This window comes from Carettochelys insculpta, chromosome 8, assembly GCF_033958435.1.
Source record: "Carettochelys insculpta isolate YL-2023 chromosome 8, ASM3395843v1, whole genome shotgun sequence".
Taxonomy (NCBI): Eukaryota; Metazoa; Chordata; order Testudines; family Carettochelyidae; genus Carettochelys; species Carettochelys insculpta.
Window position 1 is genome coordinate 30,957,915 of NC_134144.1, and position 27,303 is coordinate 30,985,217.

The window sequence follows — 27,303 nt, forward strand, 5'->3', positions numbered from 1 at the left end:
TGCAGAATGCGCCTTGCGGGGGCCGCGGTGCGCTCAGCAGGGCGGGGCTAGCACCACTGTCCCCCCCTTCTGCACCTCGCCCCGCCCTGGCCGAGCCGGGGAGGCGCTGCCCCGAGAGGCGGAGGCGGCCGGCGCGGCCATGTCGCAGGAGCCCGTCCCGTTCGCGGCCGCGACCCAGCAGAGACCGCAGGAGCAGGCCCGCAGGTCAGGGCGCAGTGGGGCACTGTGGGTAATTAGGGACGCGTCGGCCGCGGCCACCAACGGCTGCCGGGAAGAGCGGGCTTGACCCCTCCCCCGCCTCGGTGTCACTGACGCTGCCGCGGCCAGTCAGTGCGCAGCGGGCGGGGGAAGCGCCGCTTCCGCTTGAGCGGTCAGCTGGCGCGTGGACTTTGCGCCGTCTGCTCTCGGCGCAGCCTCCGCCTGGCGCTTCGCCCCGCTCCCGGGGGCTGCTGCGGCCGGCGCGCCTCGGCCCTGCCAGCGGGGGCGGCGTGACGCTGTTAGAGGCGGGCCCGGTGCCCTGTGTAAAGTTACCGCCTCGGTCGGTTGTAAGCGGCACTCGGCGGCCTCGGGGAGGCGCAGCCTCCCGCGTAGAACGTGACAGGTGTGGGACAGGGCCCCGGTCCTTCCCGCGGCCAGTCCGCTTCAAACCAGCGCTGGTGGCCCCCTAGAGTGACCCCGTCACTCTCCTGGCACGTTAGAGCCTGAGCCTCAACGAGCTGTTAGGTGCCCATCAGCCTATCCTGCGCAGCAGGGCTGGGGCGCGGTTTGCCAAACGCTCAGGGACTTCTTTCATGATACGTCTAGTAAGGCAAAAATACACAGGTGCTCGCAGGTGCACAGCTCTGGGAAGAGCTGGCTGAGCTGCAGCAAAAGTCAGCAGGGAACTATCTTAAGAGCTGGCAGGGGTCAGGGTGCAATGGGACTGTACCTGTAAGAAATTGTAGGTTACTGTCACCCCTGCTTCCAACAGTAAAATGTTCTGTCTTCCTTGCTTAGTATAATAAACAATACAGGGAGGGGCAAAACAGGTACAGGCCGGTGGTATCCAACCTGGGGTTTCTGCTGGGGTATTACAAGGGATCTGTGCAAAAAAAAAAATCAAATAAATAAATTGCAAAGTTCCAGTCAATTTATTGTTTTTTAAATGTCTTCCAATAGTGTTATTACAGTAAACTCTTTCATATCCAGCAACTCCAGGACCGAGAAGTTGCTAGATATGTAAATATGTTGGTTAACAAAGAACAGCTGGGACTTTGTTTCTGCTATGAGAATGCTGTTGCTTCCGGGCCAGAGGAATGCCAGCCACTCTGGTTCTGGGAAGCCTGCAGCTCCAGGGCCAAAGGACCACCTGTCGCTCTGGGGGCTGGGAAGTCCACATCTCCAGGGCTGGAGGAAACCCAGCTGGGGGAACACCAGCAGCTCCAGAACCAGGAGAATGCCACTGCACCAGGGCTGGGAAGCCTGCATTTCTGGGGCTGGAGGAAAGCCTGAGGAGCTGGGAGGGACTGGGACGGAAAGCGATTTTATGCTGGATATCTGAGAGTTCCGGTGGCATGGGTACCAGATGAAAGAGAGTTTACTGTAACTGCTGTTGAAAATTCTATGTTGTGGTTTCCTCTCTCATTTAATGAAGTGTACATAGCAGCTAGAATTGGCTTTGATGAGGATCTTCGCTATATAGAAGTAAATGCTTTTTGTATCCAAACACTTGTCCATGTGCAATTGAAGCCACTCCCAGTTGTCTTGGTGATCAAAAGAAAGCATTAATTGCTCATATTATTTTGCTAATATTTAGTTTTCCCCATTCCTATTAGTCAATAGAAAAGTTGCCTATAAAATATTCCATTTGCTTTCTGTCACATTATAAAACTAATTCTTTACTGCTGTACTTAAGAATGATTCTGTATCTGAAGTGCTTGTTACCTAATCTATGTTCTGGTTTTACAGCATGCAGCTTCCACCCGCTCCTCTCTAATTGTCAGAACAGTTTTTCAGTATCAGATAATTTCACTTTCATCAGTTAGTGAGATCAGTTTGATATGTTTCATAACTTGAGTGGAGGATGACAAGTTGCCTTAAAACACAGGCAATAAGACAGAAAGCCTTTCACAATGAGGCTATTGATTCAAAGCCAGTGTAATTCAAAATTCATTCAAACAACGAAAAGTCATTCAAAGACCTATGTAAACTAATTGGAGATCCATCTGGCTTTTTGTTGATAGGTGCCTGTGTTACAAAATGACATTCTTGTTGGCATTTTCAGCTTGTTGAATCATCACAAAGTCTGTGTGTGCATCTTGTGTGGGCTGAGGTACATAGGAGAATTTTGCACTGACAGTATTCATATAATAATAGTGTTGTGGCTACAGGTTGTGCCTATGAAATCCGGTAGTCTCTCGTCCGGCAAGATCCATGGTCTGGCATGACCATGAATGTTACCAGATGAGAGTAGTGGCTGGTGCAAGAGTCCCCACAGGGCTAGAAGCCAGAGCCCCTTCCAGAAACCTCCCCGTACCCCCTCCCTGCCTTGCAGCAGTGCACGGTCACGGTAGGAGCCCCTGCTGGTCCTGCAGTGAGTGGTGGGATGAGGGCGGGGGTTGAGGTGGGAGCCAGGAGCTCCTGCCTCACCTGCCGCAGTAGGTGCCAGAAGGCTGCCATGGAGCTGGAACCCAGAGCCCACTTCTGCTTCATGGCAGCCAAGGAGGTAGGGGCTGGCTGGATCTCCAAGGCAGCCTGGGCTGCAGCAGTCCCTGATCGCAGGGCTTTATGACACCTCCTCTTATCTAGCAAATTCTGTTGTTCAAGACCAGTCAGATCCTGAGCATGCAGGATAAGGGGGATGCAACCTGTAGTCTCCTGATTTGTCTATTTAGTTTATAATATAAGACGGACAGTTCTGAATATTCTGCAATGCATGTAGGTTCCCCGATGCAAAATAATCACGTGTGTGTCAGGCTTCTGGTCTCATTGGGTACTAGGATAGGAAGACCTGTAATTCTGATAAACTGCAGGTTTGTGGTTTTCAATATATCCCTCTAACTCTATACTCTCTACCTTTGAGTCAAAGCTTTTGACAAATCCTGTTGCTTTTTCCACCACAACAGATAGGAAAGTTAATTTGCAATCTCTTTCTGGAACGCTAAATACAGCCATACCTTAGTTTCACTTAGCTTCGTTGTGTTGTGGCTATCTGAGCTACCTGTTTTCCCTCTAATCATGGGAATTCTCAACCGAGGAAGAGGGCGTCATGGAGTTACAAATACTCTCTGTGGGGGTGCAGATGCATACCTCCCAGATAGACAGCAAGTCCGCTGACAGCGACCTAGTAAATCTGCTATGAAAAGTGATATTAACATACAAGCATTACTTTAAAAGGGTGCTAAATATGAAAATGTTAATTTATAATGGGAGAGAGGCGGACTTGTTGTCTTACTTACACTGTAGACAACCCAGGGTTACCCTCATATGTGTTTTATTACATGCCATTGTTGAATTAAAGGAAAAAGGGGAATTAGCTTTCAAGCAGACACATATACCCCACCTGCACTCACACTCTTACACGGGTGAACTCACGCAGGTGAAGAGTTTCACAAAGACAGTGGAGGAAACTAATGCATAATGGGTCCAGAGTGTCTGCCTGCAGTCACGAATCCAGGGTGATGAGCTGATTGTAGGACCCCCTTGTCAGCTTGTGTTCTCTAACCTGTGTAGTACTAAGGAGCAGTCAGTATCATCTGTCCTGGGGGTGGGGGGCAGAGCCTCCCCTGCCAATAAAGACTAACTCCTGCAGAGTGCTGATGGGAAGAACCAACCCCCCTTTAGCTTTGCACCCATCTTTTTATAGGTTTCAGTTCATAGCTCTTGTCCTGTCCCACTGCCCAAGGACTCCGTATGACCATGAGTCATCAGCTAACAGCAGATAGGATTTTGATTTTCTCTTGATGGAACCTCTTTCATGCATGGGTTCTTTTGCAGGGCTCAGCTCCCGTTATTCTCTGGCCATCAAGGTGCTGCTGGCAGCTGGTTGTCCAGACAGGCTGGCTTTGGGAACATATTCCATTGTGCACGCACAGCTAAATGAAATTGCAGACACATCTAGCGTTCTAAAATGGAGTTTGCTATACTAACCAATTCTTGAAAGATAATTCTTAACAAACTACTAAGCCTGATCTATCATGGGATCATGGACAAGTAGTATGCTTCTGTGCTTCTTGGTCTCCTTACCCCAATGTAATGATGGTTGTCCTTTTTTGTAAAGTGCAGTGATATCAGTGCATGAAAAGCCAAAAGTACAAATATTTCTTGAAAGTTTAAATTAAAAAAAAATCTAAGATTTGTGTTTTTAAATAGACCTATATATTTTTCTATCAAGTTAATTTTGTTTTGTAAGTTATTCATTTGGAAATCTTTTTCTTTGTAGCTTGGAGGAAATGATGGTTGCTACACCTGGGAAAACACCAATTCAGTTGTTACATGAATATGGCACAAAGACTGGTATCACTCCTGTGTACAAGTTTGAGAAGGCTGAAGGACAAGTACATCTTCCAAGTTTCACCTTTAAAGTTACAGTAGGTGAAATAACAGGCACAGGTGTGTAATGTTGCTACACTTTGGTATGGTTGTTGGCAGTGGTTTCAGAAAAAAATGTTTCTGATGTGTTTTTGCATTAGAAAATTTTTAAAAAGTTATTTAATAGGTTAATATGCTTCATTTTTGCCTCTTCCAGTATTTGTCAAACATTGGCTACGTCTACACGTGCCCGAAACTTCGAAATGGCCATGCAAATGGCCATTTCGAAGTTTACTAATGAAGCGCGGAAATGCATATTCAGCGCTTCATTAGCATGCGGGCGGCAGCAGCGCTTCGAAATTGATGCTTCTTGCCGCCGCGCGGTGCGTCCCGACAGGGCTCCTTTTCGAAAGGACCCCGCCTACTTCGAAGTCCCCTTATTCCCATCAGCTCATTGGAATAAGGGGACTTCGAAGTAGGCGGGGTCCTTTCGAAAAGGAGCCCCGTCAGGACGCGCCGCGCAGCGGCAAGAAGTGTCAATTTCGAAGCGCCGCTGCTGCCCGCATGCTAATGAAGCGCTGAATATGCATTTCCGCGCTTCATTAATAAACTTCGAAATGGTCATTTGCATGGCCATTTCGAAGTTTGGGGCACGTGTAGACACGGCCATTAAGAGCTTTGCCCTACCTGTTACTGAATATTAATTAGTGCATTTTTAAGCTGTTAATTCTGATTTGGTATTTTCAGAAAGTTCAGTAAAAGGGCAAAGAAGTATAACCATGGCTAGATAAGGCTGTTCACAGTCTGAGGGGAAAAGCTTCAGGAGCTGCCTGTTAATTTGAGGAGCCTGAAAAACCTAACCACAAGAAACTATATATATTTTAAAATTAGTCTGAATGGATTAAGCTGAATGTATTATCTTCACGATAGTGCACCAAGTATGCAAAAAAAAAAAAATTACATGAAAAGAACATTATGTTTGTGAAGTCAGGTACTTATGTTCTTATATTCACTTAAAAGCCAAGGACATTCCAGAATTAAAGTTGCCTGTGTATTCTTGATTTGGCCTCTTTCTACACAGCCATTATGAAAATTACATTTTCTAGTATAGCTTTCCATATGATCGCTACCTCAGTGAAAGCATAGTTACGCGTTATTTATTTGTATCCTCGTCCATTTGGGATCCCAGATCTTAAATATGCATCTTCTAAACTATGGCTACGTCTACACTAGCCCCAAACTGCGAAATGGCCTTTCAAATGGCATTTCAAAGTTTACTAATGAAGCGCTGAAATGCATATTCAGTGCTTCATTAGCATGCGGGCGGCCACGGTGCTTTGAAATTGACGTGGCTCACCACCGTGCAGCTCGTCCCGACAGGGCTCCTTTTCGAAAGGACCCCGCCTACTTCGAAGTCCCCTTATTCCCATTTTCTCACAGGAATAAGGGGACTTCGAAGTAGGCGGGGTCCTTTCAAAGAGGAGCCCCGTCGGGACAAGCCACGAGGCGGCGAGCCGCGTCAATTTCGAAGCACCGCGGCTGCCCACATGCTAATGAAGCACTGAATATGCATTTCAGCGCTTCATTAGTAAACTTCGAAATGGCCATTTCGAAGTTTGGGGCTAGTGTAGACATGGCCTATGTGTGGAATAAGAAATTAATAGTTTATCATCAGGTGTTTCTATCATGCTCTCACCATAGCACTTGAACGCATCTCAGATAATGAATTAATTTTCAGAACACTTATGAAATTAGGTAGTAGAACTGAGGAAAAGCAAGTTTAACGTCAAGATTTAAAGAGAGTGTCCCTTGCAGCTGGCAAGGGATGTGAAGAGTAACAAGAAGGATTTCTACAGGCATGTTGACAATAGGCGGGTTATCAGAGGTCGGGGGCCGTTACTGCATGAGGGAGGTAACCTAGTGACAGATGATGTAGGAAAAGCTGAAGTACTCAATGCTTTTTTTGACTTTGTCCGTGAAGACTGAGGCAACTTCCACATGACAGTCCTAGACAATGCAGTATGGGAAGATGGAGGGCAGCCATCTGTGGGGAAGGAACAAGTTCTGAGCTAGCTAGAAAAAACAGATGTACACAAATCCATGGGTCTGGATTTAATGCACCTGAGGGTACTGAGGGAATTGGCAGAGGTCATTGCTGAACCTTTGGCCATTATCTTTGGAGACTCTTGGAGATCGGGGGAGATAGTGGATGATTGGAAAAAGGCAAACGTAGTGCCCATCTTTAAAAAAGGAGAGAAGGACAATCCAGGGAACTATAGACCGCTCGGCCTTACCTCAATCCCTGGGAAAATAATGGAAGGAATCCTCAAGAAATCCATTTTGGAGCATGTGGAAGAGGGGAAAGTGATCAAAAGTAGCCAACATGGATTCACCAGGAGCAAGTCCTGCCTGACCAATCTGATTAGCTTCTATGATGAGGTAACAAGCTCTGTGGACGTGGGGAGGGCAGTGGATGTGATATACCTTGACTTCAGAAAAGCTTCTGATATGGTCTCCCACAACATACTTGTCCATAAGTTAAGGAAATATGGTTTGGATCCCTGGACTATAAGATGGATAGAAAGCTGGCTTGATGGTTGGTCCCAACGGGCAGTGGTTAATGGCTCAATATCTGGATGGCAGTCGGTTTCAAGTGGACTGCCGCAAAGCTCGGTTCTGGGGCTGGTGTTTTTCAACATCTTTATTAATGACCTGGATGAGGGACTGGATTGCACCCTCAGCAAGTTTGTGGATGACACAAAACTAGGGGGAGAGGTAGATATGTTGGAGGGTAGAGAGAGAATCCAGAGTGACCTGGATAAATTGGAGGATTGGGCCTAAAGAAATCTGATGCGGTTCAACAAGGAGGAGTGTAGAGTCCTGCACCTGGGGTGGAAGAATCCCAAGCATTGTTATAGGCTGGGGATCGACTGGCTCAGCAGCAATACAATGGAAAGGGTCCTAAGGGTTATGGTGGATGAAAGGCTGGATATGAGTAAACAGTGTGCCCTTGTAGCCAAGAAGGCTAACGGCATAGTAGAGTGCATTTGGAGGAGCATTTCGAGCAGATCTAGAGAAGTAGTTATTCCCCTCTATTCGGCACTGGTGAGGCCACATCTTGAATATTGTTTTGGGCCCCCCAGTATAAAAAGGATGTGGATTTGCTGGAGCAGGTTCAGCGGAAGGCAACAAAAATGACTAAGGGGCTGGAGCACAAGACCTATGAGGATAGGCTGAGGGATTTGGGCTTGTTTAGTTCACAGAAGAGAAGACTTAGGGGTGGTTTAATAGCAGCCTTCTACTTCCCGAAAGGGAGCTCTAAAGAGGAGGGTGAGTAGCTGTTCTCAGTGGTGTCAGATGACAGAACAAGGAGTAATGGTCTGAAGTTAGAGGGAGAGGTGTAGGTTAGATATTAAGAAAAACTACTTCACCAGGAGGGTGGTGAAGCATTGGAATGTGTTGCCTAGAGAGGTGGTGGATTCTCCATCCCTTGAGGTTTTTAAGTCCTGGCTTGACAAGGTCCTGGCTGGGATGACTTAGTGGGGGTTGATCCTGCTTGAAGCAGGGGTCTGGACTAGATGACCTCCTGAGGTCCCTTCCAGCCCTGTGATTCTGTAATGTTGGATGCTGAACTTGAGATGCCTAAGGCCTAATATTCAGACTATGTGTAGATTGTTGAGAACGGTTGGCAAAAGATACGCAAATTGTGCAACGCATTTGTGTATCTTTTGCTGACAGTTCTGTTGGGGGAGGCTTTTCTGACATTTGGCCCGTCCACACAGGGCCAAATGTCAGAAAAACTCCTCCTGTTGAGACATCCTGTCTTCCTCGTGGAACAAGGTGTACAGGAATGCTGACAGAACACATCCAACCAGCAGATCTCTGCCAACAGATCTGCAGTCTGGATGTGCACTCTGTCAACAAAATTTGGGTCAACAGAAGTTTTGTCAACACGAGCCTACAGTCTAGATGCAGCCTCAGAGTTCTTCAACACCTTGTATATTTAAAGCAGAGTTCCTGTTGACTTCCAGTTGTGAGTACTCAGCATTTCTGCAGATCTGGCCTCCAGCGTCTCAGGTTTGTCATTCAGAAATGAGGAGAATACAATTAGTAGCTCTCTTTACAAAATTGTTAGTTTAATTGACTTGACAGGCCTCATGGATGAACAGTGTGGCAGAGGCTGCATGAATGAACAGGGAAACATCTTTTCCCCTTCCTCAATCACTGCACAGCATCAGGAGGTTGTAAAAGATAGTGAGGTGTCTCACTATCATCAAAGGAACTGACTGGACACTGTTGTCTACTGCGGGTATCCATCGTATGCTCCAGAAGGTGAGGGCAGCCTTGCCTCCCACTAGTATCTCTTTTCTGGAGTGGATCCTGTTGGTGGGTGCTTTCTGCCACTGCTTAACCAAATCCTACCAGTTAGTGCCAGGGAGATCAAGTGAAGTGAAACACAAATACAATGAAGTGTATTACACTCATATTTCCTGCCCCCAGCTCCTTGACCCTAAGTGATGTGACTTGCTGCTAACTGAGGAGTGGTCCAGCCCGTATTCAACTCTGGTTCATGGCCCACTTGGGTATCAGTTTATGGCTCCTACATGAAGCTGTAAGCATGGACATGTAGTTAGTGCAATTCATGAACTCCACCATCAGTCCGATGCAGTGATAGGAAGGCCTTGGCACACATCTATGAACAGTGTGTCAGTTTGCAGCCCCTCCAGAACTTCTTATGAGATTCTGGCTGCACTTTTCCCCCACACTGCCTGATCCTTGCACCCCTCATCCCTGGCACCACAAAGTATAGAGAGAGCCACCCAAACCTGCTTGTTGAGTACCCCATCTCAAACCCCAACATGCAGGAGAGAACATGTCAGGGATAGGGCAACATCACATAGTGCTAAAGAAATTCCAGACAGGACTTCTGTACCAATGCAACAAGGCTGTCATGTTATAGGGATGTCAGAGTGTGTATTTTAATACAGGTGAAGGTCATAGCAAGAAGATTGCAAAACACAGAGCTGCAGAAGCTGCCTTGAACCTTTTGAAAGGAAATTCAAGTATTGGGTGAGTTAGATGTACCTGTAGTGCACTGCCTAAAGTGTCATTGCTTATTTTAAATGGTATTCAAAGAAGCTCCGAATGCTTGCATGCGCACACACACACAAATACTAGCAGTTCAGCAGTTGGAAGACTTCAGTTTGTTTCTGAGGAAAGTTTCTTCTAATACCAGTCTGAAAACTTCACACTTTCTCAAACTTTCTAGTACTACCTTTTCTGATATCTGGGTTCTTGGGGGAGGGGGTGTTTGTTTGTTTGTTTCTGGTAAAAACCTTTAAAATTAAATGGAACTAATGTATTTTTCCAGGTGCTGCTTCTGTTGCAAGGTTGTGTACTATATAATTTAAGCTGTTATACTGGCAGCTTTGACATCCGAAAACATTCTTTAAGAAAAATTTTCGTTATAGTGTAATAATGGAAGGCACCTCTATTGCTGGTGTTGTTTCCTGTCACCCCAGCCATGGAAAAGAAAGAAGACTAGTTTAAAATAAATACCCATAAGTTGTCAGGGGACATAGTAGTATTAGGTGTATCTGGCTCTACAATTTTAATGCTCATATAATTACAATATAGTATTTTCCACACCTGAGAAGATAAACATTTACCCTTGGACACTCATCATACAAAGAGTTCAATGGGACTCATGTAAAATTAATTCTATGCATTAGCGTTTAGAGAGTTGGGGTCCTAGATTTTTAATAGATTAGTCATTAATTTATATCCTGCTTAAGGTGTTTTAACCAAAAATTACCAATTTTAAGAAAAGTAAACTATTTCAGTCTTTCAGTGCTGGACTCCATAGTTCCAGATCCTCCAAACCAACCACAAAATCAAACCAATCCTATAGGTACATTACAGGTAAGATGTACATTTTTTCTATTTCAAGACCATCCATGCTATTTAGTTGAAATGTGTAATAAAGTGTTCCTTACATGAAATTAATATTGGATAGCCTGAATTTACAGTGTAGTCTGATTCTCAGACTTGTCAGGTATGATTTACCCTACACTAGAAGCTACTTTTTTAATTCATTTGAACATATCTTTCTTATTTTATTTTTTCAGTGACAGAAGGCAGCATAGACAGCCCAGAAAGAGTAGTACTGGTCAGAAGAGAGCTAGCACTAATTGTGTTCACTATGGGAAGGCCATAGTGAGCTATAGTGAAACTATAAAATGTATACGTACCTAACTTTGCTATTATCGATGTGCTGAAATCCAGCTACTGTCAAAATAAAAACGTGAATAGGTTTAGACATGAAAATTTTACTTCCTATGCTACAAGTTTTTCTTTAAAAATGTCCACACAGCTGATTGACATTGGCAACACATAGACAACATGTTCAAAAGATTATGTTTGTGTTCTGTTGAATTTATGGTATTTCTGAAATTTAGAATGATTATGAAAGAAGGGTAGCAGAATGTACAGAAATCTGCCATTTAAAAATGTTTCATGTTTGCTTTGGCGTTTCTATATGAAACATTTAATATCTGTCAGTACACATATGCTGAAGATTTAACACTATAGGGCTACGTCTACACGTGCCCCAAACTTCGAAATGGCCATGCAAATGAGCTCATGGGAATAAGGGGACTTCGAAGTAGGTGGCGTCCTTTCGAAAAGGAGCCCCGTCTGGATGCGCCGTGCGGCGGCAAGGCACGTCAATTTCAAAGCGCCGCTGCCGCCCGCATGCTAATGAATCGCTGAATATGCATTTCAGCGCTTCATTAGTAAACTTCAAAATGGCCATTTGCATGGCCATTTCGAAGTTTGGGGCACGTGTAGACACGGCCTAGGAGATCCTGAGGTCTAAATATAGAGTGCTGTGCACTCTGGCTCCAATCCAGTAAAGTTCTGAGCCAAATAGATCTTGCTGAATTGGGGCTAGAGAGCTCAGTACCTTGTGGGATTGAGCCTAAGCACCCTCTCATGAAGCGTATATGTACACTAGAAACATCTGTCTACAGAAGTCACTGTCAGAAGAGATGTTCCAACAAAATTTGTATCAACAGATCGCGTCTCTACGCATAAAAGCAGATTGATCGTTTGATCCACTCTGGCTACGTCTACACGTGAAGCCAACATCGAAATAGCTTATTTCGATGTAGCAACATCGAAATAGGCTATTTCGATGAATAACATCTACACGTCCTCCAGGGCTGGCAACGTCGATGTTCAACTTCGACGTTGCGCAGCACCACATCGAAATAGGCGCTGCGAGGGTACATCTACACGCCAAAGTAGCACACATCGAAATAAGGGTGCAAGGCACAGCTGCAGACAGGGTCACAGGGCGGACTCAACAGCAAGCCGCTCCCTTAAAGGGCCCCTCCCAGACACAGTTGCACTAAACAACACAAGATCCACAGAGCCGACAACTGGTTGCAGACCCTGTGCCTGCAGCATGGATCCCCAGCTGCTGCAGCAGCAGCCAGAAGCCCTGGGCTAAGGGCTGCTGCCCACGGTGACCATAGAGCCCTCAGGGGCTGGAGAGAGAGCATCTCTCAGCCCCCCAGCTGATGGCCGCCATGGAGGACCCGGCAATTTTGACGTTGCGGGACGCGGATCGTCTACACGGTCCCTACTTTGACATTGAACGTCGAAGTAGGGCGCTATTCCGATCCCTTCATGAGGTTAGCGACTTCGACGTCTCGCCACCTAACGTCGAAGTTAACGTCGAAATAGCGCCCGACGCGTGTAGCCGCGACGGGCGCTATTTCGAAGTTAGTGCCGCTACTTCGAAGTAGCGTGCACGTGTAGACACAGCTTCTGTCGACTAAAGAGCCCCCGGAGTGCCCAAATGGCTTTTTTGTCGACGGTTTCCGTTGACAGAACACATTTTGTGTGTAGATGCTCTGTGAGTTTTGTTGACAAAATCCCAGTTTTGTCTACAAAACTCTAGTGTAGATGTAGCTGGAGAGAGGTTTGCACGTGCCTTAAGCGCAGGTAGTTCCACTGACTTTGAGGGAGCTTTGTGTTAAGTGAAATTGTTTGCAGTGTTTTTATCTAAGTTTACTTGCATGGCTCTGAAGAATGGCGTGACTCATGAATGACTAGTTGTAAGAGAGAATCAAAACCTGAGAATCTCCTACAGGAGATGAGATGCTGCTTTTAAATTTTTCTTTGCATGGATGTTTCAGGTAGATGGTACAAAAATCTTGGCTTACAAGGTGCTCTTTCCTTAAGAATTTTTATTCATGAATAAACTAGCCACATATGACTTTTATGCTTTTAAAATAAAAACTTCTTATATGCTTTTAAAATTATATATAGCAAGATACTAGTTTCTCTCACACCCATTTCATCTACTTTAAAAAATTACTCAGTTTATGTACTATTCTGCTCTACAAGAGATGTAACAGAAACTTTAGTTGAAGGAATGTCTTTACTACCAGGTAAAAAAGAAAATAACTCACTGATAGCATGAATAGGATTGTGTTTTTTCTCTGTAACTCTAACTACTTCTCTGTAACTGCATTTTTATTTTATTGTTTTGGTTACAGTATTGCATGATGTGATATGTTCACTGTCACTAGTTTGGTTAATTGACTATTGTAGGCTGACTGGCCTTGCCAAATTAGTACTACAATTTGGATAGTCATATTAAAAGAATTGAATTTAATAGCTCAGAACAATTAAACAGATGGCATATAGCCAAGTCTTACAGCTTGACTGAACAGCTGAGATTCTAGAAGATTTTTAATTTTTCTGAAGGTCTTTCTTTCTTATATGGCACTTCTGATCCTACCATATTGAAGAGTAAGGGCAGAGGATCAAACATCCTACATAACCACTTTAAATCTGTGTCTACACAGCACTTCCCTTCTGGAAGGGGAATGCAAATGAGCAAGATCAAAAATGCAAAAGGAGCTCAGATTTACATATCTCATGCTTCATTTACATATTCTCACACAACTGCACTTCCAGAAGAGACTTTTCCAGAAGGAAAAATAGCCATGTAGATGAGGTTCCTTTGGGGGAAAAACCCATTTTTGAAAGAACCCTTCTTCTACATTCATTCCAGGAAGAAGGGTTCTTTCGAAAATGGTTTTTTCCCCCCTCTACACGGCTATTTTTGCTTCTGGAAACATCTCTTCTGGAAGTGCAATTGTGCGAGAATATGTAAATCTGCAGTTCATTTGCATTTTTGATTTCCCTCATTTGCATACCTCTTTTGAAAGAGAAATGCAAGTGTAAACACCCCCTGTTTGTCCCCACCTCTTCTTTGACTTATGGCAAAAGTGTCCTTTTGGGTAACTTACATCCCTGTGTTTTCCCACATCAGTCTATTGTGCTGTTCAAGTTATTACTGAAATATTTCAGTGTAATGGTGACAATGGTGTCTGAAAAATGGACAGGTGAGTTTTGTTCAGTAAAGATGTTTAGAGACAGATCAAAGCAGAATCCCTTTTATTAGTCAGGTCTAACCTCTGTTTCTTTAGGAACTGGCTATCCAGAAGGGATGGAGACTTCCTGAATATTCACTTGCGCAGGAGTTGGGGCCTCCTCACAAGCGGGAGTTTACAATGACTTGCAGAATAGAAACACTTACAGAAACTGGTACACACATATATATATTTTTTTTTAAATCAACACAAAATATAGCAGTCCCAAATGAATTGAGGGAGTTGCCTCCCCCCATTTGTTTAACAATCTCAATATAGTACCTCTTGGCCCTTTTTAAAAGCAGGCTGATGATATGCAAACATATATTTGCTATTAATGTTTGGATAGTTTCCTAACATTAAGGAAGGAAGAAACCATATGAAAAAGTGTTCCATTATTTAACTTGTGAATGCTGTAAGTTATGGTGTTAAATTTTAAAATGCAGACTTGCAGTGCTTTTAAGTATTAGAATAAGTGATTTTTGCATGACATTTCTGTCTTACTACCTTGAGATGGGCAAGAGAATGCATCAATACATTGCACTGATATCCTAAATAATGTTAGCACTGGGGATGTAAAATGCTATTTAACTGGTAAACCAGTTACACGTGATGTTTAACCTGTTAACTTATTAAGGGGGGGTGTGCACATTTGAATGGACAATGCACCCATGCCCGCTGCAGACAGGGGCTTCTTTCAGCGGGCAGGGTAGCCCCTGTCTGCGACTCACTTGAGTTCACTGCAAACCGGGGCTGCTCCAGGAAGCTGGAACAGCCCTGTTCACAGCAGACCCCATAGGGCTGGAGTAGCTCTCTGCCCGCAGAAGGCGGGGAGCTGCTTCAGTCCCCCATCAGTTAACAGGAGCACATCACCCATTAACCTTTTACATCCCAAGTTAGCATGTAAGACTTCTAATCAAGCTATTTAAATGTTGCATCTAAAACATTTATCAAAACAATAGAAAGTGTTGAATGATACCCCCATTATATACCGAAATAAAATATTCCATTTGATGTTAGCAACACATTCTGACATGATTACTTATGTGCTATGCAAATGCATAGAACTACTGTTTCTAACAAGTACTTGTTGAATGACATTCATGCATTGTGCGTGTTGGGTAGTCTGTAAAAGTTGTGTGTTGGCACTTACCCATCTTTGTATATAGATAACAAATAGAAGATTTGCTCAGAAGTTATTGTTGACTAGCCTTTCAACATTGTGACCAGCATTTTGTAAGCTGCGAATAAGCCATCCTCAAATGAGACTGTTCTGGAATTTTTTTGGTGGAGGGGAGGATCCCTTTGTTGTGCTTAGTGACATTCCAATATGGAATTTAGACTTGTGAAGTATGTAAAGGGTGTTGATGGATAAGAAGGGAATGCAATTTGAAATATACTTTGTGCAAGGCACTGAATCTTCCTCCTCAGAATAGGTATTAATCTCCTGTTTTGAAAGTCAGTAATAATGGTAGAGGCAAATCACTGTATCAGTCATTAAGTTTTTAAATGTGTTTTCTTACACCTGAGAAAGTGAAGGTTTACTTTCTTTTAATGGCAGCTCTGAGAGTATCCTGCTCTTTAAATTGAACACATTCAAAAGCCTGTTTATTTAGTGTACTTGGTAAGAGTAGACCAAAAACATTCTCCAAGAACCCTGAATATCTGTAAGAATCAGTTGTCAGCACTACATTTACAGGGAGGACTTGCAGGTTGAATTCAAGTCAGGTAGATTTGTCAATGATTTGGATCACCCATTTAAATCCAAAACAGGTGGCTAATGATTAATATGTTGCTATCTGATGCCTCTCTGGCCATCTACATGAAGTTAATGAATTTTAATCTCATTCTCAGTGAACAGGTATCCTCTATCATAAAACCACTACCATTGCAATTAACTAGGACCAGTTGTGGCAGATGTACCATGAAGAGTCCCAGGAATGAACTGGATTTATATACTAAAGTGTTATCTCACTACAGGAGGTGATCGCTTCAGTTTAGAAACTAAGTTATTCTAGAAGAACAGTGTGAGAACTTGCACAACTTCACATCTTCTGCCTGTTCTGAATACAACTAAAAGGCTTCAGGTCCCTTAACTTAGTACCTTTCAGTTGTATTACTCATATTTTCCTTCTTTTGAAAGAATCGTAAAAGTCAGCTGCCAAAGTGTTTGTGTCAAGATATTATCTTAAATGTTTTACAACAACAAATCTATTTGTGGAACCCAAGCATGTATAAACACCAAATTCCACTTATCTGCAGATTGGATAATCAAACTGTAGTATATCAGGAACTCCAGCTGTTACAGCACTGTGCCCTTAATGCTAGTCTGCTAGCACCAGAATTGAAGTCAGGTGTTCATATAAGCCTTCAAACAGCAGATAGTAATAATTTATTTCTTACTTTTTGTGGTAGATTTGAACAAGCTGAATTATCAGTCCTCTGAGCCACAACATCCACCTCAGTGCATTTTTCTCTTATTAATAATCTCTGGTTTTGTTTCTTTATGCAGGGACTGGGACATCTAAGAAACTAGCAAAACGAAACGCTGCTGAAAAATTACTTGCAAAATTCCACAGTTTCCCTCCAGATAGCATCAATATTTCCGTAGTAAGTAATGGGCAGAGCAGAATAAGTGCCATAGATCCTGTCAGATAATTCAAATTATGACAAAATAAAATATGGTAGATACTTCTATTAGTAAAGTTTTATGCCATAGTCCTATTTCTAGATGGACCTAAAAACCATGGGCTGTCATCTAAGTATGCATCAGATTAATAGTATGACATTAGTAGAAGAGATTATATAAGGACAGACACCATGAAAACTAGGATTTTTTTCTGTACTGTTATTAATACGCTTCAAGTAACTCATCCTGTGATTTAATAAAATAGCTGGAAGGAATGGAACTCAAAGCTATTTTGGAGGGAGGAAGAAAGCTGTTACATGTACATACCCTTGTTTGATAGTCTAACAAAGATTAGTAAACAGGGATAATTTATTTGACCAGTAATGTAGGGGATTTCTAGGAGCAGGGATCTGAAAAAGTGGGAGAGAGGGAATAAAGTGCAAAAAGTTATTAGTGTTTTAGAATCTGTTTGCTTACTATAATAATAAATTATAATACCTTGACACAGACAATGCATGCTGATGAAATATAAGTATTTGCCCAGTTAAGTGATTGGAAAACATAAAAATACAAGACATCCTGGCCTACTGAAGTGTGCCTTGGGGCTGAGTAGGTACAGGCTAAATTTGCATGGTTTTTCTAGTGCAGGGGTTCCCAACCTTTTCAGTAACACAGCACATTTCAATGAGACAGTTTCACGGCACACCCACTCTTTTCACCTCAATCAATTGCTTATAAACCTCACATTTATTTACATTTACTATGGTTATAGTCTTACTAGGGATGTTTGCAACATAGTAGTACATACAACAAGCTAAACAAGGATCAGATGCATTAATGTTTCAAATCCACCACAGAATACACAGTCTCAAACTGCGAACACAGACACAATTTCATAAGCTGCTCAGTACCATGCTAGGGATGTTGAATGAATGAATGAATGAGTGAATGAACGAATGAATGAATGAATAACCACTGAAAATAGGCTCCCCTGCCTGCCAGCCTCCTGGATCAAGGATGCGGCATTTAAACCGTGTCCCAGCTTGAAAAGGCCAGAGCAAGGAGTGCAGGTGGGCTCCCCATCAGGTCATTTGTGCTGGGAAGCAGCATTTCAGCTGAGTCCTGGCATGAGTGGGGTCCTGTGGGGTCAGCATTTTCCCTCGTGGTGTCTCTGCAAAGAGACCCCAGGAGCGGGCTAGAGAATTGACAAACCCTGTGCTAGCTGGAACTCAGGCATCCTTGCTGCTTGAGCCCCAGTTGGCACAGGGTCATCCATTTCCCCCATGGTGGCTCTCCAAACAGCCACATCAAGGGGAAATTGACAGAGTTTTATGGCACACTTGGACAGTTGTCACAGCCACAGCACGCTGGTTGAAAACCACTGATGTAGGCCGTTTCTACACAGGCCACTTTCTCCGAAAGTGGCATGGTAATACATGGCCCGAAATATGCTAATGAGGCACAGATGCAAATTTTTGGGAAGAAGGGGCCTCCAGAAGAAGAACTTCCTTCCGGAAGCTCCCCGGGAGCCACACTTCTACACAGTGTTTTGGAATCCGGAAGAACGGTCTTCCGGACTCCAAATCACGTGACTGTATGCTAATGAGGTGCAGGGAATGTGCATCCGCACCTTATTAGCATATTTCGGGCCGTGTATTATGTGATCTGTGTAGAAACGGCCGTAGTGTATAAAGGAGGTCACCAGGCAGCTTTGTTTTCCCCAAGTAGCAGTACATACCACTTCATTCAACAGTGCTGTCTCAACACTCTCTTGTAACAGGCGCTGTGGAGGAAGCAACTATGTATGAGGCATAGAACAGATAGTGAAGGAGTGGAGAGTTGAGATTGGCTGAAAAAAAAGAGATGACCAAATATAAGAAAATATAAAAAAATGAGAGGAATAACGCTGGCAGAAAGACCATCCTGATCAGACCAATGTATAGCATAAGGGAATAGGGTAATGGGCATTTGAACAAAAGAGCTGGGAATCACTAACTTGCTATCTGAAGATGCCACATGAAAGTCTGCATTTTCTATCATTTTTTTATAGATTAATGGGAATATTGCATTCTTTTTTGTTGCTGAACAGCATTTTATTAATACATAAACAACTCTAAACCCTCTTCAAATGTTTTCAGGGCAATGAAATTGGAACTAGTTTTGGATGCACGTGGGATGCCTTAAGGAACTCATCAGAAGAAAAAATTACCTTGCTGAAGAGAAGTCCACTCAGTATTCCTAATATAGATTATGCCCAACTGCTTGAAGAACTTGCAGAAGAACAAGGTTTTGTTATAACGTATTTGAATATAGGTAAGACTTCTGGCATATTAGTATGGTTGTTTATGAAGGATACATTCTTCCTCTCTGATACGTACAAGCAAAACAAGCAGTGATTTTAAATGAGATCTGCTCATAGGGTGTAAGGAAACTTTGTCCCAAGGCTCTGAGCCTGCAATTCGTAGATGCAGGTGAATGCTACATTCATATGCAGCTCCACTGAAGTCTTGGTTTGCCCCCACATGAGTCTGGCTGGAGCCTACATTACTGTAACTACTGAAGCAGCCCATTCTAGATTTTGACATTATTTATGGCTAACATCCTAAGAGCCAAAGGCTTTCACATCCTTCCTTACTGTGATTCAGAAGTTTGGTCAATCTAGCTGGAATTGTAAGCTTTCCCTTCCATTCTGTTGTTCTAGTTCTCCCTCTTCCTTTGTGTTACCACCACTTAAGCTGTGACTTCCTTGCAACTAGAAAACCAGATAGTTACCACACCAGATTGTAATACCACTTCTATTGTATTATTAAGATGAACAAAGCATAAGCAGTCCGGGCTATACAGACTCCTGGAAATTACATATTATTCTTAACCCTCCAGATAGAAATGTCCTGATTAATACTTTTGTACCATCATAATTTTATTAGATTCAATAATTCAGGGTAAGATTAAAATCTTATCTCACATTTTAGTGATGTATAGTAACTAATTTATACCTGTCTAGCAGAGCTGCTATTCTAAAAGTTAGAGTTTTGCAGAATATTTGACACCTACTTAGTTAATATTTCCAGTCATCCTTTCCAACATTACTACCAAAATAACTATGTATGCTGCACAGCAGAAACAGAGACAGTTGGATGGACCATTTGAGAATAGTCAACATTCTGTTTTAACCTTCATAAACTTTCAACCCATAAGTGTTTTACAGATTAATTCTGTGTAACAAGTGACTAAAAGCCACATTGTGGCTGTACAAGTGATGTTAATACTGATCACTTAGAAAAGTTTTGGGGAAACAACGGAACATGTGCAGTGACTTATAAAAGACAGAGTACAGTTAAACTAATTTTTGTTTGTATTTCAGAGGAGCTGAGTGTGAATGGACAATACCAATGTCTTGCTGAACTCTCAACCAATCCAATCACAGTTTGCCATGGTACTGGGATTTCTTGGAGCAATGCTCACAATGATGCTGCTCACAATGCATTACAATATTTAAAAATTATGGCTGGAAGAAAATAAATTTGAAGTAGAAAAAAGATCTTAACAATGAAGATATTTTCGAAGTTGGATGTTTTCCCACATATCTAGTTCAAATTAATTTGGGACTATTTTAGTCATTTTCACAAATACCATTTTCAATTATGCATTGCTTCAAAATAGGTCAGTTATCATAAGGTTTTCATTTTGAATTGATTTATTGTATTTAGCTCAGTATTGTAAAGCAGTGAGGACATTCAGTTACTGCTTGCATATTTACTGAAGCATAAGTGCTACCTTAAGGAAGACCTTTAGGGAGAATGATGAGTTTCATATGAGAGTTGGGGAGCACAGATACCAAAGTTGGTAACCATAGGAAGACCAATCTTACAATGTGCTGAATACCCACAGACAGTGCTCCTTCTAATTTTTAACATCCACGTGCAGAATAAATTTTGTTGTGTGCACCAAGGCAGGTGTCAATGTTCATCACCATTAGAAACGTACATTGCCAGCTGTGGGCGCTGTGTTGATTAACTGGGCAGCACGGGAATCTCTCCTGGATTGCTACCCACAAACAACATAGTTTTCAGTGGGAATTGAGGATTGTCTGTTCCTTTCAGGGGCAGGCCCTTGAAGAACATATTCTCTTGCTCTTTATATCCTGATGAAAATAGTTTTAATTGTGTGCTTTAAAAGATGGGCAAAGTGTTTTATGAATGTTTCATTTTATTTTTATTTCATGGTATGATCCCTTTAAACCTATTCTCTGATAACAGAATTTTAAAACAATGTAATGGCTACAGAAACATCACTGCCCTCTTTTCATAAAGATATCTGTAAATGTCTTTAGATGTTTTTTAATAAATTGTTTAAGGCGAACTCCTTTAACTGTTTTTCTCCTCTTATTTTACTAGTTTAGTCACACATTCCAAGAAGTGGGATACATGCTAACCGTATTTGGAAACTACATTTGTTATATCAATAAATGCAGGTGTAACAATAGAGTGGCGGGTAATCAGAATGCAGCTATTCAGTAAATGAGAGAGAAAGTGTGCATTGTGTTTTAGCCATTCAGAAAAGTTATACTCAGAAGCCTAGTTTTCAAAAATATTTTGCTTTTTATATATAAACTCTTTAATTGAAGAAAGTAATCAGTCTAATTTGTTTGAAAGAATTAATTTGAAAAATATACTCACTTTTTCAGGCACTCTGGAAATTAATGCTTGCTGATACGTTACACTTTTCTTTAGGCTTATAAAGCAAGAAATCAAGAGTTTGTTAGTGCTTGTTAAAATCTTTGCTGTTATTATTGGGTCTCAGAACAGCAAGTGATCTTGCATTTACTTAACATCTCATGTAATATTTAGGCAGAAGAGAGTAAGTCTTGTGTCAACACATCCTGTGTTACACAAGGTGACTGTTACGCAGTAATCAAAATACTGAAAGATGCAAATTATTATAACTACTTCAGGGGAGAGAAATTGCATTGTATGGAAGAGAAGTCTGTGTAAGATAATTGCTTGGTTTGAAATTTGGCTTCTATGTGCAGGATGTCTGGCAGACCCCAGCCACCTCCCACCCTCCTTCCACCTCTGTCTCCTGTGGCATAGAGATATCTGTTGGATTAACAGGAAGGGAAAACAAGATACATGTAGCTTGTCTCTACTTCTGCCACGCCAGCCGCCTTCAGTCAGATCATTAACACTGTAAAGCAAAAAGTATTGTGCCAGTTTTATATGCACCACCCAGAGACCAGCCTTTCTAGTCAGAGGGCATCCACACAACTGCGAAAACTATTAGCTTGAGGTATTTCTTAGTGTAAATGTATAAGAGATTAAATTTAATAGATGTGAGAGTATTAAGAAAAATGACAAGCAGTTTCACACAATTTTGTGTGCCATACCTTTAATAGCCAGATGAGGGCACAGGCTACACAGTATCAGACATACAGTAGCAGCCACCTCAAGGCAGAGAGTTGAAAGATTGTATGGTTTTCTTTCAATTCAAACAGGTAGAGATTTTTCATTTTAAAAGCAGGTAAGTAAGTCTTGATGCTTCCTGTACATGCTTAAAAAGAAGTAAAGAAAATTGTTTCCATCAGATTAACATTAGGACAATAAAGGGCCACCCACACTAAAGAACTGAATCATTTATGCATTGTTACAGCTAAGCATTTATCGGAGGGGTAGCCGAGTTAGCCTGTGTCCTCAAAAACAACAAGAAGTTCTTTGGCATCTTATAGACTAACATATTTTGGAGCGTAAACTTTTGTGGGTTAAGACCTGCTTCGTCAGATGCATGAGTTGGGGGGGGGTTCCAGAGGAGGGTTTAAATATAGGCTTGTGTTTAAACAGTCTTCTGGGACACCCCTCCCCCCTCTCTCATCCATCTGCTGAAGTGGGTCTTTGCCCTTGAAATCTTCGGCTCCAAAATATGTTAGTCAACTAAACAATTAGTTACTTATCACCAGATAGCTGGCTGCTGGCATAGGGTAAATTGACCGCCAAAGAAGTTGAAGTGAGGGTAAGGAAGAGTTGTGAGGAGAAGGAAGCCAAGACCTTATAATAGTACCTAAAACATAGGTTTAGTGTTACTTATTTCTACCAGTATTTGACACATTTTACTTTTGGTCCCAGATTCCAAGCGTGCTGCATGTTCTTTAAGTGCAACTAAGACCTTTTTCCCCTTTCAGAAATCCCAACATTCAGGTCTTTAAAGGGAAGCAGGCCAGCCTGTGCCCAAACATTCATTGGTACAATACCTTCCTTTCTAAATGTTCATCATTCTCCAATACTCCAGGCCACTCTGCTCCAAAGCCACTCAAACCTTCCTGGGCTACTTATCACTCTCCATACCTCCAGCTTTAAAGAGGCCATCCTTCAAGAAGCAAAAAATCACCCACATCTTGGCATTCCTGCTAGGTCTACCTAGTATAAGCTACAGACTCCTTTTCCCAGCAGCCTCTGCGAAGAATATGGGTGGCTGGATCCAGCTGGAGCATCTACAGCTGCCTAGTTTTGTTTGCTCATGTGACAGTTCACTCACAAACTAAAATATTTTTAGCAGCTAGAAACCGAGAAAGCACCAATAGGACTTACATGCACATCTCAGTTTAGATTGTGTGTTGTCGTATTTGAAAATATATGTCTGAAAAGTTACAGATTTGAAAATTAGATACAACTCTTTTCAATATGGGATTTACAGTGAATATAAAGCGATGTAAGGGTGCAGCATTCCAGTCATAGTCATAGCTGTGTAAGGAATGAGGCGTTCGGGGTCAAATAAATAGCTTGTGAACTTTGGACATAAAGAACCAGATCTTAAGGATATCATGCTCCTAATTTCTAGTGACTGCAGTGGGAATTGGGCACTAAAATACCTTTCAGGACCTGGGTCAGTGAACTTCTTGGCTCTGAGATCCCAGTTGCTCCCACAAACTAAAACTTTTGAGATCAGGTGTCCACCTTCCTGTGGTGGGAAAAACAAAGTGCTAGTAACAAACATAACTGCACTAGAGCTTACACCTTTGTTTTTCCATGCCACCACACCACCTCATTAGATAGTTTCCTAGCTTTTTCCAGTTACGCACAGGGAATGTAAGGGCAGCAAAGCATGTTGCAAACACAGAATATGATATTAATGATTCTAGCCATAAAAATGACATAGGCAGCTCATTATTCATGAAGGGACAGGTTTTCTGGATAATTCTGTGTTCTGCAGCTTATTTTAAGACCCGGTTCTGCTTAAACGCCAGTGATGATGAAGGGTGACCTGTGGCCTTGTCCTACATGACCTCTGTCATAGATGCCCTCTCCTTTACTGACTATTTCAGTAAAGCCTTAAAGAGATACCCAGGAATCCATGACTTGATCAATTAAACATAATTTTCAGGCTCTAGAACAATCCTTCCAGTATTTGGCTTTAAAATAATATTTTTACATATGTTTTTCTCTTCTGTGTTGATACTAAAAATCACACACAACAAAACTGGTGAACTGGGAGGCACTTCATGAGTTCACCCTAGGTTATGCTGCCAGGCTGGGCAGGATCTATGCATGGGTGTTTGTGAAAGTGATTAGAAGAGCAACAAAACACAACTGGCAACAAGAAGTCCTGTGGCACCTTATATTCGTCTGCATCTGAAAAAGTGGGTCTTTGTCCACGAAAGCTTATGCTCTGATATATGTAGGAGCCTATAAGGTGCCACAGGACTTCTCATTGTTTTTGTGGATATGGACCAACACAGCTACCCAGCTGATATAAAACAGAATTGGTAAAGCAATTAAATTGAAATTTTGAGGAGTAAAGGGACTTCAAAGGAGCGCAGGCACTTCGAAGTATCCGCGGCTGAGCCGCAGCTACACACAAGCAGGCACTTTTAAGCACATCATTAGTAATCTCCCGACACCCTAATTACCACGCTCCCTTCGAAGTTTGGGCTAGTCTAGACACAGCTTTAATGATGAACGTTCACTCTCATCACTTTTTGGAATTAACCCCCACATCTGATTTTCTTTTTTTTTCTTTTTCTGAATGAAGTTTATAGTCTAACGGTGCTTTAATTCTACAGTGTAGATGTTCCTTCTGATCAAAGTTATCTTCATTTCTAACTTGGTTTCCAATCTGTTTTTATCTTTTCCTCACCTTTGAGACTATAGATTATTCTGATTTGGAAGAGGCTAGGGACTTTGTAGACAGATCCAGAATACTGATGCTGAAGAGTTATGGCTTCTAGTCTGGTTTGGTAATCATGCTTCTTCTTTGAGTGGTCCCCGTGGGTGTTCCACAGTAGGTGTCGGGCTCGCCCCGGCGCCGCAGCTCGGAAATTCTTCATCAGTCTCCGTCGGGTCGCGCATGCGCCGACGCACATCGGCTCTTTGCGCGCTTACGGTCACATGCGCAATCCGGTCCCCGCCAGTTCCTGATCAACCGCCAACGGCTGCAGACGGAATCCTCTCCGGCTCCAACGCCCGAGACAGATAAATCTTATTTTTATTTCTCGTGTTAATAGTTTTAATAGTTCATAGTTAGCAGTTCTATAGTTATTATAGTTTAGTTACCTTGTTACAGTTCGTTTAAAAATTAAAGACTATCTTAAAGACTGCAGCGGCCGCCTCCGGGCAGGCCCACTAGTTTTGTTTGTCAAGCCTCCAAAGGCCAACGGTTGTTATCGTCATCTAATAGACTGCTAAGTGTGCTCTTAGCACCTAAGGACTCACAGAGTTGAGCTTTAACAATGTCATCCCCCAGCTTTAAGAAGTGTGAATCTTGCCGGGAGGCCATGCCTGCTTCGGATGGCCATAGCAGATGCATACGGTGCCTCGGGGAGACACACGTTCCCCAGAAGTGCTCCCATTGTTCCAAGTTGACTAATAGGGCTAGGAAAGATAGGGAAATGAGGTTGAAGATGCTGCTATTTGACAGAGCTCTTCAACCTGCCTCATCAGAGACAACGCATGCGGAGGGCTCTTCATGATCGCTCAAGAGGAAGGCTGCCTCTTTGACCTCCTCTGTGCAGAAGAAAAGAAGAGCTTCGCCTACTCGATCCCTGCCCGTTACTTCTGGGAGTGGGACGAGTGCAACGAAGGGCCCGCGCATGCTGGCTTCCTCCACTGGTAAAGCCGCGGCGCATGTAACCACTCAAGGGCCTACAGCTACTGGGGAGACGGCACAGAGAGCCATGCAGGCACTGGACAGACCGGCACCGGCTACTGCGGCACCGAGTGAGGCTCCCCCAGAGGCACCGGGAACGTCGGCACCGAGGACGTCGGCACCGGGATCAATGGCACCGAGGACGACGGCACCGGCAACAACGGCACCGGTGGAAATCAGCATGACACCTGCTACAGTACCAAGCTCACCAATAAGACTACCTGAGAGGGCAAAGGCTAAAACAAAGACCAGGCACCGCAGCCCCTCCCCTGAGGTAATTGCGCTGCCTCTGTCACCATGATAACCACTGGAGATTTGACGGGCAGCAACACCTTCAGCCTGCCACAGATGTCCATCTCCTTTTCTTCGGAGTCCATCTCAAGGGGCTGCACGCTTCTCTCCATCATCTAGCAGAGACCCCTATGAGTATTCCCACAGAGGCTCTCCCCATACGTTGGTATCATCTCGATGGTCTCGACATTCCCTGCACCACCCTTACATCTTTGGGTCATGGTCCAGGTCCCCATCACCGGGCCCCTGTCCCTGTTGCTACGACCGCCATCATTATGCAGGGCATCAGCATAGGAGGTCGACGTCTCACCATGGATCTCCGTCAACTCCCCCTCAACGCCACAGTGTACAGCTTCCACCTGGGGGAACACCACAAGTCCCCCAATCAGAGGCTGGGTCTAAAGACATTGAACCCCACCTCGCAGTTTCAAAAAGACAATCACACCAATACAGCCAGGATCCAGAGGAATTGGAGGAGAGATACCATAGTGATGCCTCCTCATCCTCGCCAGACGAGGCGGTGGTTCCTGGAGACATTTCTCCTCCAGATGACCTGAAACAGTTCCAGGAGCTGTTCAAAAGAGTAGCTCAATCCCAAGATATTCAATGGCGGAGATGCAGGAGAAACACCACAGACTCCTTAAAAATCTCAGGCCCCCATCCTCTTCTAAAATAGCTATTCCTCTGGACGATGCAATCATGGAGGCAGCCACTAATATATGGCAAACTCCGGCATCCACTCCTCCTACCAACAAAAGGGCGGACGAAAAGTACTTCGTCCCTGCAAAAGGTATGGAATTTCTCTTTAGTCATCCACAGCCAAACTCGCTAGTGGTTGAATCATCTCAACACAGGTCCAAATCGTCCCAGTACAAATCTGGGGGACTGGACAAGGATATAAAGAAGCTGGATCTCCTAGGTAGAAAAGCCTACTCATCATCCACTCTGTTGCTCCGCATGGCCAACTATGCCGCTCATTTGTCGAACCACAATTTCGACAACTACTCCAAGCTTACTGCCCTCATGGACCTCCTTCCGGAGGATAAAAGGCCGATTCTTAAGGCAATTGTACAAGAGGGCTACGCGGCTTCTCGAGCGGGCGTCCAGATTGCATTGGATGTGGCGGACACAGCGGCCCGCGCCGTAGCCACTGCAGTGGTAATGCGGAGGGAGTCATGGCTTCACACATCCGGCATTCCAAAGGACTTACAAGTCAAAATATCAGACCTCCCCTTCGACAAAATAAAATTGTTTGCCGAATCAACCGACTCAGCCCTACACTTGAGCAAA

At 43.3% G+C, this 27,303-nt stretch overlaps 1 protein-coding gene across 2 annotated transcripts; it reads left to right on the plus strand.

Moving 5' to 3' along the window:
• Positions 1-21,021, plus strand: PRKRA (protein activator of interferon induced protein kinase EIF2AK2). 2 transcript variants are annotated; one of them, XM_075001560.1, is made up of 8 exons: positions 1-204; positions 4,421-4,590; positions 9,498-9,579; positions 10,353-10,431; positions 14,016-14,133; positions 16,471-16,568; positions 18,726-18,900; positions 19,952-21,015. In XM_075001560.1, exons 1-8 carry the CDS (start codon positions 140-142, stop codon positions 20,107-20,109), a joined length of 945 nt encoding a protein of 314 aa, XP_074857661.1. In that variant the 5' UTR covers positions 1-139; the 3' UTR covers positions 20,110-21,015. The 2 variants fall into 2 exon arrangements, with proteins under 2 accessions (XP_074857661.1, XP_074857662.1); XM_075001561.1 differs by lacking the exon at positions 1-204 and adding an exon at positions 396-538 and having other exon boundaries at positions 19,952-21,021.
• Positions 21,022-27,303: the final 6,282 nt, after the last annotated feature.

Coding starts and splice junctions, on each gene's coding strand:
- PRKRA (XM_075001560.1), top strand. CDS start 140: ATGTCGCAGGAGCCCGTCCCGTTCGCGGCCGCGACCCAGCAGAGACCG. Junction 205..4,420: donor CCGCAGGAGCAGGCCCGCAG/GTCAGGGCGCAG, acceptor TTTTCTTTGTAG/CTTGGAGGAAATGATGGTTG. Junction 16,569..18,725: donor ATAGCATCAATATTTCCGTA/GTAAGTAATGGG, acceptor AAATGTTTTCAG/GGCAATGAAATTGGAACTAG.